The sequence below is a fragment of the Miniopterus natalensis genome, chromosome 6, assembly GCF_054644295.1.
Source record: "Miniopterus natalensis isolate mMinNat1 chromosome 6, mMinNat1.hap1, whole genome shotgun sequence".
In the NCBI taxonomy this organism is placed as follows: domain Eukaryota; kingdom Metazoa; phylum Chordata; class Mammalia; order Chiroptera; family Miniopteridae; genus Miniopterus; species Miniopterus natalensis.
This window is the reverse complement of record NC_142086.1, coordinates 67,295,921-67,309,364: the sequence shown is the minus strand read 5'-3', so window position 1 is coordinate 67,309,364 and position 13,444 is coordinate 67,295,921. Positions and strand designations below refer to the sequence as shown.

General features: G+C 35.7%; 1 protein-coding gene across 1 annotated transcript in view; it reads left to right on the top strand.

Moving 5' to 3' along the window:
• Positions 1-5,425, top strand: part of SERPINI1 (serpin family I member 1) — a 64,132-nt gene extending 58,707 nt beyond the window's left edge. Inside the window, exons 7-9 of the mRNA XM_016215747.2 lie at positions 248-334; positions 1,813-1,902; positions 2,173-5,425. Of these exons, the coding sequence (XP_016071233.2) occupies positions 248-334; positions 1,813-1,902; positions 2,173-2,249 (254 nt within the window). The 3' untranslated portion in view covers positions 2,250-5,425. The remainder of the gene's footprint in view (positions 1-247; positions 335-1,812; positions 1,903-2,172) is intronic.
• The last annotated feature ends 8,019 nt before the right edge of the window (positions 5,426-13,444 follow it).

The following is a 13,444-nucleotide window of genomic DNA, read 5'->3' as shown; positions in this document are numbered from 1 at the left end:
AACTAAATATATTTGACTAGTTATAAATGCAGGAGAATATAAAACGAGGGCTAATCAGAATATACATCTTTGATGGTTCTCTCAAATCATAAATGTAATCTTACATTATTTCTTGTTTTATACCATTAAGTTTATATCATGCGTCAGCATATGATGCCTCGTACAGTTTTTAAATCCTCTTATCAAAGGGTAAAATGCTTTCCTGTCTCTGATGCTGAAGAAATGCTCTGTCATCTCTTTCTTGCAGATAACAAAGGGGTTTTCCTCTCCAAAGCAATTCACAAGTCCTTCATCGAGGTTAATGAAGAGGGCTCGGAGGCTGCTGCCACCTCAGGTGCCCAGTTCCTTTCTACAATCTTCTCACCGTTTCTAGATTTGTAGTTTTGAAGCGCTCTTGGGTGGAGGGCAGGGGTCATTTTCAGAGCCTAGCCACAAAGCTGACTGCTCTGGCTCTGCTCTAACGTAGAAGTCTAGCTAATGCTGAACCAGCTAGAATTTTCTAAGTAGGCTACGAAGTGTGCGCTCACCCCGGGCGCCGTGCAGGGAGCTCCCATGTCCTGTTTTCTGTCTAATAAATGCAGGGCACAGTCAGCTCTGTAGGATAGACTTCCCTGCTGTGCTGCCTGTTCCACTGTCTTAAATATTTCCCTGCTGCCCAGTTCAACATTTTTCTTCCTACTTAATTACTTACGGAAGTTAGTTTATAATTTTGTCAGTGAAAAGTTTTGATTTTAAAAGCACATACATAAACAAGAGTGTATGATAGCATGTAGTAAATACTTTTAACTAAATAACAATACCAATAAAATCACAATTTTGAATAAACAATTCAAGGAATTTGACACAAACCATGTGTCCAAGGCAAAAATGGCAAATGGCAAATATCCTTGATCATTTCGATCATTCTGACTTCCTTAGTTAAGTGAGAATGATATTCACATTGCCTTTTTCCCCCCCCTCCTTTTATTTGGTTGGATTTGTTTCCATTTTATCATTAAATTTTAGCCAAATTTCCACCATCACTGCCTCATAAAATGTAGCATTGTATTTGCATACATTATTTCTACCTTTGCATTAAATTTGTCCATTAAAAGGATAGCCCGAGTAAAAACAGTATTTCAGGAGGAAATAGAAGTAGTCTCAGGCATCAAGAAAGCTTAAAAGTTACATAATTTAATAGCGACCTTTTCCTGACAGTGGAATCACCCTGAAGCAAGTATAAAACGGTCATTCATAATAAGTATCTCAGGGGAATTCAGTTTCCCAGCTTGTAGGAAACACATTGAGTCTCTCACTGCTATATATTCCCTTTGATCACTGCCATTCCAGCCACTTAGGAGAGGCCTGGGGACTTGCTATGTGAAAATACCCATTTCAGACAAAAGAAATAATGATTTGAGAATATAAAAAAACTCTTAGCTTTTTATATTCTCAAGTCATTTCTTTTAGTTTTTTTAGGGTGTTTTTTAAACTCTTAGTTTTTTTAGGGTGTTTTTTTCTTCTGTCTTCCTTCAACTGAAAGATCATTTCAGTAAAGATGTAAGTATTTATCTGAGACTGAGACTATGTTTTGTAAGAGGCAGAATAAATTGTCCTATTATTTTTGGTGGGGTAGGAAACTGGGTGTGGTGGGGGGGGGTGTTCAAAGTCAAATAGAAATATTAGCACCTTTATCATTTTTCTCTCTTTAAGTCTTTAAAGTCGGGTTTCCCGTAAGCCATTGCCTTTGCATTAAATATAGATGGCTTGGAGAAATTACTCATTAGTCCCTGCACATCCGCAGACATGTAATTACCTTCTCTCTGCACTTAGGAATGATTGCCATTAGTAGGATGGCTGTGCTGTATCCCCAAGTGATTGTCGACCATCCGTTTTTCTTTCTTATCAGGAATAGGAGGACAGGTGAGTCTGTTATGAGAACAGAACTTTTTTACTAGGTTAAAGAGAAATAAATTTTTAAATTGGTAACATTTTCCCACATTGTTTATTGGATAATTTCTAATGTTCAAATGATTTTTTATTTATATCGTGATACGTTATAAATGATACGTTATTTTTATTTTTTAAATATTGCTTGTTGTAAGCAAGAAGAGAAGTAAATATCCCTTTTTTAATATAAATATATTTTGTTGTTGTTTATCCCCTCTTTTGTTCACTTCCAACCCAATGCAGGGACGATCCTGTTCATGGGCCGAGTCATGCATCCTGAAACAATGAACACAAACGGACATGATTTTGAGGAACTTTAAATCATTTCACTTGAATAACAAGAAAAATAGTAACTAAGCACATTATGTTTGCAACTGGTATATATTTAAGATTTGTGTCTTACAGTATATCTTGAGATAATAATTAAAATAACTGCAACTAAAAGCAATGTATGTAAATTATAAGCCAACTTGTCAAGGAATGTTATCAGTATTATTGAGGTAAAGCTCCTTGTGTTGTTGTGTTTGTTGTACTGGTATTTAAAATAAAGTACATAGTGAACATGTGAACAGCTCTGCTTTTCATTTTAGAAGTTGTAGTATAAAAATACCTCCAGGTGAAATCTGGAAACAGTGAGTTTTCCAAATTTAAGATGGGGACATCGTAAATCTTTTATAATCATGCAGGCTCAAGGCACGAAAGTAAATGAGCACTATACGCTTAAACATAACAAGCAGTAATCATTGAAACGAAGACAGGTACTCTGAAAGAATTTTGATTGTTTTTTTCTCTGAAAAGTGTCTAGTGTAATATAGAAGAATGCAAACTGAATGTCTTTTGAATGGCTTCACGACAAAACCTGTTAGAAGAATAGGGCTCTGCAAACCCACAGCTTATAGCTATGGTTTATTGGCCGTGTCTTTAAAAACCCATGTGGCGTCAGAAGCCTCAAGTAGATTACACGCCTGGTGTATCACCATGTTTTGCTGCTGCAAGTAAAATCCAAACTACACCCAAGTTCTCAAAAGCCTCAAAGTAAACCATGTAAGCAAATTAATAATAAAAATAAGCTCTGTGGTATGTATGTGACCAGGTAATTAACTAGAAAAAAACATGCTAGTTCAGATACTGGGAATCCACAGGGCTTGGGCTGAATTCTACCCACAGAGGTGTTCTTGTTTGTTCTAAGAGGTTTTTACATTTTTGATCCTGAATGTTTGTAATTGGGGTATCACGTTTCTGTTTCTCCCATTGGTTACTTGATGGCTCCTGGTGCATTTGTTCGGGGCCTCTGGAGAATTATAAGTACTTTGCAGGGTATATTGGTCTCATTTCTAGAACAAGAAGTAGTTGACTCCAGTGGAGGCAGGTCTCTAGTGAATTGCTTTGTTATCCATTGGCTGAAATAATGGTTTTCTTTTTCAGGGCGTGGGGAGAAAAATGAAAGAATGAACTCATCATGTTCTAGGAATGAAATTAGGCACACTTAATACCAAATTTTTGATTCTGTGATTAACAGTTTCAGAAAAAGTTCAAACCATTTAAAAATTTAACAGAAACAGCTAGGATGTGACTTTCTTGTGTTAGGTAGGATTTGGAGCTGTTAACAGGAATTGATATTGTCATTAACTTTAATTCTGTTCAGAAGAGTTGTGATTTGGGGAAACCAGGTCTGACCCTAGACCTACTGAATTTCAAACTCTGAGGAAAAACTTGAAAATCTGTATTTTAATGAGTTCCCTTGGTGATTTTATTACACACTAAATCTTGAATATTGCGAAATAAAGAACGCATGTGGAATTCTTGTATACTGGCTGTTTAGATAGAGTTAACTTACAGAAAATTAGATCAATCAGTGAAGTGTCCTAAGTTAGTGCTTCTCAGACTTTCTGTGTATTAGAATTACCTGGGGATCGTAAAGCAGATTCTCATTTTGGTAGGCCTAGGGCAGAACCTGAGAACCTGCATTTCTAACAACCTGCGGGTGATGCATTGCCATTGATCCATGGATTCATGTTAGTAGCAAAACTACATTTAAAATAAGGTTTACATGTTTGATATTTTTATACATGGAAACAGAAAAGGCTATAATTTTCACACAACTTAGAGAGATTTGGGGAATGGAGCAGTAGTCTACATTAAAAATGCAATGAACTTATGCAAAATGAGAAAAAATGGTTTTACTCTAAAGCTTTTCCCTTGTTACATACTATGGAAAAATGCAGGCTTCCTCTGCATATTAGAACACTTCAAATATATCCTTTAAACATATAGAGACATTTACAGGCAAAGCCCACAAAAGAATTTATGAATAGCCAGGTCACAATGCTCAACACTGAATCTTTTACAGCTTATATTCTCAGAAAACTTATCGTTTATTCATAAAGCTGAGGTTATTGTAGAACAGTGCTCCTGTTTTCATTTATAATGTACACAGATCAGGCTCACTGATGTTGACTCAAGATTGTTATTCTGAGTTTGTGATACTCCTCAGTACTGGATCTCTACTTGCTAAGCATCACATATTTGCTCTATCTATATGTCTATTAGTCAAATAAATGAGTTACCTATAAGGAAGAGTCAACATCATTAAACAAGCATAAAGCCCAAAATACATTTTCTTCGCTAATATAAGATTAAACTCTACCATTCAGAATGTTTACCTTAAAATATTTCAATACAATTTAGATGTCCCTTAAATAAAACCTTATTCTTAGCATGTTAATGGAGTGGCTAAAAATAGAATACTTGATAATACCAAGTTTTTACTACTGTTTGACTTTGTTTATAATTTCTTCAATATTTTCTTTTCTATTGAAAAAGTAACATCTTATGGTTTAGTTTCACTTATTTTAAAATGCATTCATTACTACACACACAGTGTTCACAGCTAATGGAAACTTCTTTCTCTTTGAACATATCTTTTGGGGAAGAAATCAACAATTATGCATCTTTTGTTTTTAAATTAAACCTTTTTTCCAGCCTTATTGAGGTACATTTGACAAATAAAATGGTATTTATTTAAATTGCACATGAAAATATATATATACCCATTGTAAAATGATTACCACCATCAAATTAACACAGTTGCTTTTTCAAGCTGTGTGGTGAGAATGCTTGAGATTTACTCTTAGCAAATGTCAAGTATGCAATATAGTATTCATAATTATAGTCATTATGCTATACATTATATCCCCAGAACTTACTCATCTTATAACTGAAAGTATTTACCCTTTGACCAGTGTCACTCGATTTTACCCAGAACCCAGCCCCTGGCAACCACTATTCTACTCTGTTTCTATGAGCTCTACTTCTTATTTTTTAGATTCCACATTATGAGTGAGATCATGTGGTATTGGTCTTTCTCTGTCTGGCTTATTCCACTTAGCATAATGTCTTCCATATTCATCCATGCTGTTGCACATGGCAGGGTTTCCTTCTTTTTATGGCTGAATAATATTTGCATTTGTGTTTACATATGTGTGTGTGTATATATATACACACACACATACATTTATATGCATACATATATTACATAGGAATATATATTACATTTTCTTTATCCATATATACATTGATGAACATTTAGGGTATCTGGGCTATTATGAATAACCTTGTAATAAACATGGGAGTACAGATACCTCTTCAAAATACTGATTTTGCTTCTTATATGTTTTAGATACTAATATCTTATCATATATATGGTTTGCCAATATTTTTTCCTATTCTGTAGGTTGCCTTTTCACAGTATTGATTGTTCCCTTTGCTGTGCAGAAACTTTTTAGTTTGATATAGTCCCAATTATTATTTTTTCTTTTGTTGCCTGTGCTTTTGGTGTCATATCCAAAAATTATTGGACATATCCACAACCAATGTCAAGAAGCTTTTTCCCTAAATTTTCTTCTAAGAATGCAATACAGAGAGTATGATACTTAGCCCAGTTATTTTGTTTAATGTCTGCCAACAAAATTATTATTTTTTAAAATTAATTTATTGATTTGAGAGGGAAAGAGAGAGAGGAAGGGGGAGAGAGAAAAACACTGACTTGTTGTTCCACTTATTTATGCACTCATTGGTTGATTCTTGTATTTGCCCTGACAAGGGATGGAACCCACAACCTTGGCTCTAATGATACTTTAACCAACTGAGCTACCCCCAGGGCCAACAAAGTTATTATTATTATTTTTTGCATTGATTTTTATAGAGAGAGTGGGAGGGGAGGGGGGGGAGAGAAAGAGAGAGAGGGAGAGAGAGAGAAACATCAATGTGAGAGAAACACATCAATTGGTTGCTTCCCAAACACACCTGGCCCGGACAGGATCAAACCTGCACCCGGTATGTGCCCTTGACCAGGAATCAAATCTGCCACCCTTCGGTGCTCTGGCGGACACTCTAACAGCTGAGCAACACAGGCCAGGGGAACTAAGTTATTCTTGAGGGAATGTTGAAGCCTCTACATGCACATAAACATCGCTATGGAGGAGGGGGGAAATCTGTGCCTTATGAAGACAGGGAGAGAGATTTTCACAGAATCAGTTTAATGTTTTTTTTATTAACTACTTTGGTTCAAAGTATAGAAGATAGTTTAACATTAATCAACCTAAGCTAAAAGTGCGTTATGTTCATATTGGTTTCTGATTTTGATGAGACAGAGATTCATGGATTTGTGCAAAGAATGTTTAATGAATGAAAATAACACCAATGCAAAAAAACCATGTACTTTCTTTTGCCCAGATTAACCCTTTTTTTATACATGAAGTATAGATAAACTTTTCCTCTCTTTGAAAATTGCAGAGGTTTGTTTATTTGGGGAAAGATTAAGTGGTTATTTGTGACATATGGCATTTTCCAGAAAATGTTTCTTCTGCAGCCATTGCAACTTCTGGCTGATATAGCATTTTTCTCTCTTTCTCAAATAGACTATTTTATCTCTCTCCTTTTCTGAAAGTTTTGTGATAATTCACAAATATATAAACCTGACATTTGTTCACATAATTGTTCTTCGCTCTATTATTCAAGGAAAATTGCTGATGGAGAGATTATCTTTTTCCATATGATTGAGTGACCCCACCTTTTGGTACTTTCTGTTTAAATATTTATAACCAGTGATCTGTGGGGGAAAATATGCACTGTGGAATGACAGAGAACCAGTTTTAAATACCAGATCTACCACTTACTAGATGTCTGCCTTGGAACAAATTATTTAATTTTTAATTATATTTAAGTAACACCTACTTCATAGGATTATATTAATAATTTAATAATATAATGTATATGAAGAATATAAATAGTACTTGACACACAGCAGTCACTCATGAAAGGTTAGCTATTAGCATTGACATTACCATATTTCAGCTCTACTATGGAGCATCATTTTTCACAGTTTAACATTTATTTAAACAGAGCGATCAATGGTGTTTTACAATTGCTGGTAAAACTAGAAGTTGTGGCTTTAGATGACATTGCCTGTGCATGCAGTAATCTTGTTGAATAACGGTTGTCTAACTGCCATCCCTTTGCTTCTCAGTCAACAAACCATTTGAAAAAGAATCGTAATGACTATTTTAGGAAGCATTGTAAATCCTGCTTATTGTCTGAAAACCTTTCATTGATTTTTTTTTTTTTTAAGTAAGATAAAATGCCAGTTTCAAAACTTGTGGAATTGGTGTCAATAGCTTAGAAGAAAGCCCTAGAGACAGAAGTTGCATTGTGGGCATGGCTGTGTCACCGATGCTCTTAGTGGCATAGAGGCCAATGATATAGGTGACCAGGGACATAGCAGAAAAGGACTTGGAGCTGCACTCTGTGCTTTGAAAACATTGTCATTTGCTTATATTTTTATTGTAAAATATACATAAGTATGACATGTAAAAAATTTTGTTTAAGTCTAAAAGACATACTTAATGTTTTGAATGAGTTTAAAATAAACTTTCTATTCAACGTGTCAAAGTTTAACTGACAATGATTTGTTCTTCCTTAGCAATACATGAAACAAAGGAGTGTCTTACAATTGGTGTCTTGAATTGGAAATTGCATAATGTTCACAGCATGGCTTGTGAGGGAATCATGTTTATTAAAGCACATAGCAAGTGGGTATGTTGCCTATAATTTCCAAAAGTGATTGCTTTCACAGAAGGGTTACTTAGAAGTTCAAATTCAAAAAGAGGGGAGGGAGGAAAGAAAGAAGGAAGTAGAAAAGCAAATATTCACAAGCTACATGCAAATGGCAATTATTATCAGCAAAACGGCTCTCCGGTACCTGAAGTAGACTAGACTTGGTCATTAAAATACACCTGAAAGAATTTTTCTGACATCCATCGCATAGAAGTGAATGTTAATGACTGGAGTGTGTGTGCGTGTGTGTGTGTGTGTGTGTGTGTGAGAGAGAGAGAGAGAGAGAGAGAGAGAGAGAGGCAGAGTGGGAGGGTGGGAATCTTGAATCCAGTTTGTCATTTAAAAAAATTTACATCTTTTAATGTAGCATACTGTCCATGTTAATTGGAGGGAGTCCATGAAGAGGCTGATAATTATTAGATTTAAATGACAGAGGTTCAATTTTGTCCTAATTTTTTTCTTTCAGTAAAATATTTCCTCCACTAATATTGTTTTAATTAGCTTGTCTAAACAATTCACACAATACTTCAGTAGCAGCAGACTTTTCATTTTTAATTTCATTGTCCTTAAAACCAATTTCTTGGGCAGTTCCTATAGCACAATGGTGCCAATGGAATAAAATTTAAAATAACTGTGACATCTTGATATTTTTGAAAGAAAATATTTTTTCTAATTGAAATTATTTAGAAATATCTGCTGAACAAATAACACAGGATGCATTTTGTTCAGTTGGCTTCTACTTCAAATAATAATTTCTAGGTTTTTCAAATTTTAATTTATATATATTACATCAATAAAGCTAAAATTCTTTAGCAAGAACTAAAATGTTTGATTTTTACCTGGGCAAGTTTTAAAAGAGAAAATGAAATGCCACAAGATGTCATTGTAATCGTAATAGAACCGATAAGGGTAGAAACCCTTTTTATTTCAACATGTAAAGAAGTTAGGTGAAAAAAATCTTCACAACGGGCACAAAGCAGTTGGTGATATTACCATGTATCTTTCCAGAGCTACACATAACTATAAAACGTGCACCCTGGAATGAGCCTTTGGCATCCAATGACAATTTTCATAGAGTAGAATAAAAATCTCCTATTCTTTTGAAATAAAATCATTTTCATTTTCATGACACAATTGCATCTGCCTTATTTCTGATTCAGATTTGAAATGGGATAATATTTTTGACTCAATGGAAGTAAAAACTCCAGGTTAAAGATCCAGTAAAAGCTCTTTATACCAATTCTATGATGACTTTGATGTCTATGAAAGGTTCCACTGCCAGCAAAAAAAAAAAAAAAGATAAAATACAGAGAAAAACACAGCTTGGGCCATATATGAAGAAAAAAAAAATGTCTCTTGGTAATGTACTCAAAAGAAAAATCATAAATGAACTGCCCATTCTTGTTAACTTCCCTGTTGAAAGTCTCACATTCTATAGTCAAAGCATACAGATTACAGGGGGGTGTATAAACCTGTTTCAACTCTAGTGACAAACTCATGGAGAAAAGTGAGTGTAGGTGGTTCTATCAAGATCATTTTTGCCATTAACTGGTAAAGAAAATATATTTATTTTAAAAAGCTCTCCTATGTCTTTGAATGTGTAAAATAATGTTATATTTGGAACTCTTAGGCTCTATTTACAAGGGACTGATTGAACATATGGATTTGGGGGGCAACTATTTTTAAAAGCTGTTCCTTTTAAAAAAGAATGTCTCTGAAAATATTTCAGGAAGCAAATTCTTATAACTCAGTAGATTAAAGCCTTTTCCACCAATAATTTTGGTAATCGGTTTACCTTTTACTGAAGTTTTTTCCATATTTATTCGCTTAACCAATTTATCATGAGCCAGACGTACAAACATGAATTGGACACAGAACCAAGCTCTTAAGGCTCTTGAAATCGAGTGGAGGAAGGCAACTGTTGTAGCAGATGACGTCAGGATAGGAGATTGATTATATTGGGTGCAATAGGGGCATAGATGAAACAGTGAGTTCTTCAGGAAGGGGGGTAAAAAAGGTCCAATTCTGTATAAATCCCAAATGGGAAGCAAAAAAGATTTTCAGGTGATTTTTTTTTTCCCACTTGCTATGCTTTTTTATTTCCCTCTGTACTAAAAGAAAACCTGCCAAAATGCATGATTTCAGTTTTATTTTCAGTTTGATAAATTGTCTTACCTAATGAAACCAACCATTTTTTAACTTGCATGATTGGTAATGGGAAAGAAATGTAAGAAATTGTTCACTTGAAGATAGAAAACATTTCTAAAGAGATGTTCTCTAAAGTAATGCTCGTGGGGCTGCATAATCATATTGAATTCTACACTTGTTTGCTTCTGAATGTAAAATTGCAGAAAAGGTGCTTATTTATTGACCCACACATCTGTAAAAAAAAAAAAGAAAAAGGTTTTAAAAAGTCACTCTAATGGAAAGTAAAGGTACCGCAAAGCCTATCAGTTTACTTTGTCAGCTAGAAGTTCTATCCTCGTTAGTAAAGCATTTTTAGATTCCCAAACCTAGTGTCTGGCATTAGGAAAACGGCTTCTCCCCTGAGGTAGGTCACAGCTAGTCTTACCTGTGGAAGCCCCAACATAGGCATAAATGGCAAACTCCTTGGTTCTGAGGTTCAAACCCAGGCAAGGGGGATTATTCTGGTGCTGACACAGAAGCGATCCTGAAGATCAAAAGTTGGATATTATTACAAGGGGACAGAGTTCTTAAGTAGCAGATTTAGAGCTGTGGACAGACACAGAAGCTGTTTCAGGGCAATGACGTGGCTGGGAGTAGACAGAGCAAGTTCACGGTCCTCATGCTCCTCCAACCTTGAGGAGACCTCCCTCCACGAGGGTCACCAGGACCACCAACTCTTGGGCCACCTCTACAAGGGAGGCATGAAATACTGTGTCCACTCATTCTCATTTGGTATTCTTTATGTCCTTTGTACTGATTTTTTGCTATTTGAGGAATAAGCTCAAATGTTGGCAGCCTAAACCAAGTCCAAGTCATACCCTTACCATACCCTGCAACCCCAACCAGCTTCTCTGATCTGGCCTAGGACTTGCTATGGCTTCCTCCTAAAGTAAAAATTTCAGTAACTGTCAAACAGAAGATATTTTCTTTGGAGGATTGAATTTTTTTAATTTAAAAACAATTCTAAAAAAGCCTCAGTAACAAAAAAGCAAACAGTCTGATTACAAAATGGATGAGGAACTGAATAAACATTTATTCAAAGGAGACATACAGATGCCCACCGGGTATATGAATAGATGTTCAACATCACTAATCATCAGGGAAATTCAAGTCAAAAGCACAATGATATATCATCTCACATCCCTTAGAACAGGCAACATTGAAAAGACACGGATAACGAGCGTTGGCGAGGATGTGGAGAAAAAGGAAATCTTGTGCATTTTTTATGAGAACGGAAATTGGTGCAGCCACGATGGAGGTTCCTCAGAAATGTAAAAGTAGAACTACCATATGATCTAGCAATTCCACTTCTGGATATATATCTAAAGATAACAAAATCACTATCTCAGAGAGATTTCTGCACCCCCCCCCATGTTCATTGCAACATTATTTACAATAGTCAAGACATGGAAGCAACCTAAGTGTCCATGTATCAGTAAGTGGGTAAGGAAAATGTGATATATACAGGGTGTCTCAAAAAAATGTGTACACACTTTGAATAATTATTAATTCCAATGGGTCAAATTTGAAAAGAAAGAAACATCAATTGAGCTATCAGCTGTTAAGTGTGTGTACTTTTTTGGGGGACACCTTGTGTATGTGTGTATGTATATATATATAGTTCAGCTGGAAAGAAAGAAGGAAATCCTACCATTTGTAACAGCATGGATGAACCTTAAAGACATTATGATAAATGAGGTAAGTCAGAAAGAGAAACACTTATATGTATAATCTCCCGTATATGTGGGATCTTAAAAAAAAGTAAACTCATAAAAACAACAGATTGGTGGTTGCTAAACGCTGGGGGTTTGGGATTAGGGAAATGGGTGAAGGTGGTTAAAACATATCAAAAAAAATGAACATAACAGTTCAGAAGAAGGAGACATAGGACTAGCCCTGTGGCAAAAAAAAAAAAATGCTTTTTATCACTGGTTCATTTTTCTCTTTGGCACACAGCATAGCCCAGCTTGCCTTGCAACTGTGTGCAGCCAAGTAACTAAATTCCGGCCAAAGGTCTGTAATCGGACATATGTATGTCATTCATTACCCTCCAGCTCTTTCTCTCCCCTCACCTGAGGGCTGGGTGCAGACTGTACACAGAAAGGCTCACATCTTAGGTGCTGGAAGAACCCCCAGAGGGAAGGAGCCTGGTTCCCTGAGTTTCCACTTGGAGAAGAGCTGTCCAGAAGAGCCATGGGACCAGGAACACTCATTTGACCTGTGCAAGAGCAACAGCTAAAACTTGTACATTTAAGTCACTAAATTTGAGTCTATTTGTTTATTATAGCCTCAGCCTACCGTGATCCAAGCATACAGAAGACTGATTGATTCTCATAAGCATGCTGCATATCCTTTTATTTTTTTTCATTTTTCTTTTCCTTGACATTGTACCAAAATAATACACTACATAATATACTTATCCCAAGTCACAATGTGGTCTCAAATTATCATTACACATATATTTTAAATTAATGCTAATCTTTGTGAAGTCGCTCTCACTAAAAGCTGTTGAATAAAGCAGGATATTAGGCAGCCCCCTTGTACAGGCCTAGTGCGTCAGCAACAGGTATGACAGATTTTTACATCTCTGCTTCTGACTCCAAGAAACAAATAATTTGAAACAGCCTTTTGTTTCCTGGCCAGGTCTGCCCCTGGACACTGCATCTTTTGCCTGATTTTCTCTCTCCCTCTCTCTCCCTGAACTGCACTTAAGAAGAGACCTGACTGATTTATGGTCCTCCAACACCCTCAGGCGGAGGCTGCTACAGCTGCTGACCACCTTTAACCTCATCATCTCTCCCCAGGTCTGAGCCACAAACAAAAGCACCCAGACAGTATGATAAGGTATCCTATTAATGAATGCTTATTCCTTTATTAATTCATTCACCACTGACTGAGCAAGGGAGCTTGGCTCAGCTCCTACTCTCAGAGCTTAGAAAGGCAGTTAGGATCCTTTGCAAGGCATGTGATAGAAGAAGCTCAGGGTGGGTATTTGTCAAAATTAATTGAGCTGCGCTAACTTAAGATTTGTGCACTTTATTGTAGCTATAGAATACATTTTTTTAAAGTACTGTTGGAAAGGAGCTTATAAAAGCATTTTTTTAAAATAGCATTTGTTATTAGAATCCCCTTCCTCTATTGCAAAGAACACTTCCTTTAGATTTGTTTTCATACTGCATTTATTTAAATACATTTACCTTTTATTTCTGATTTT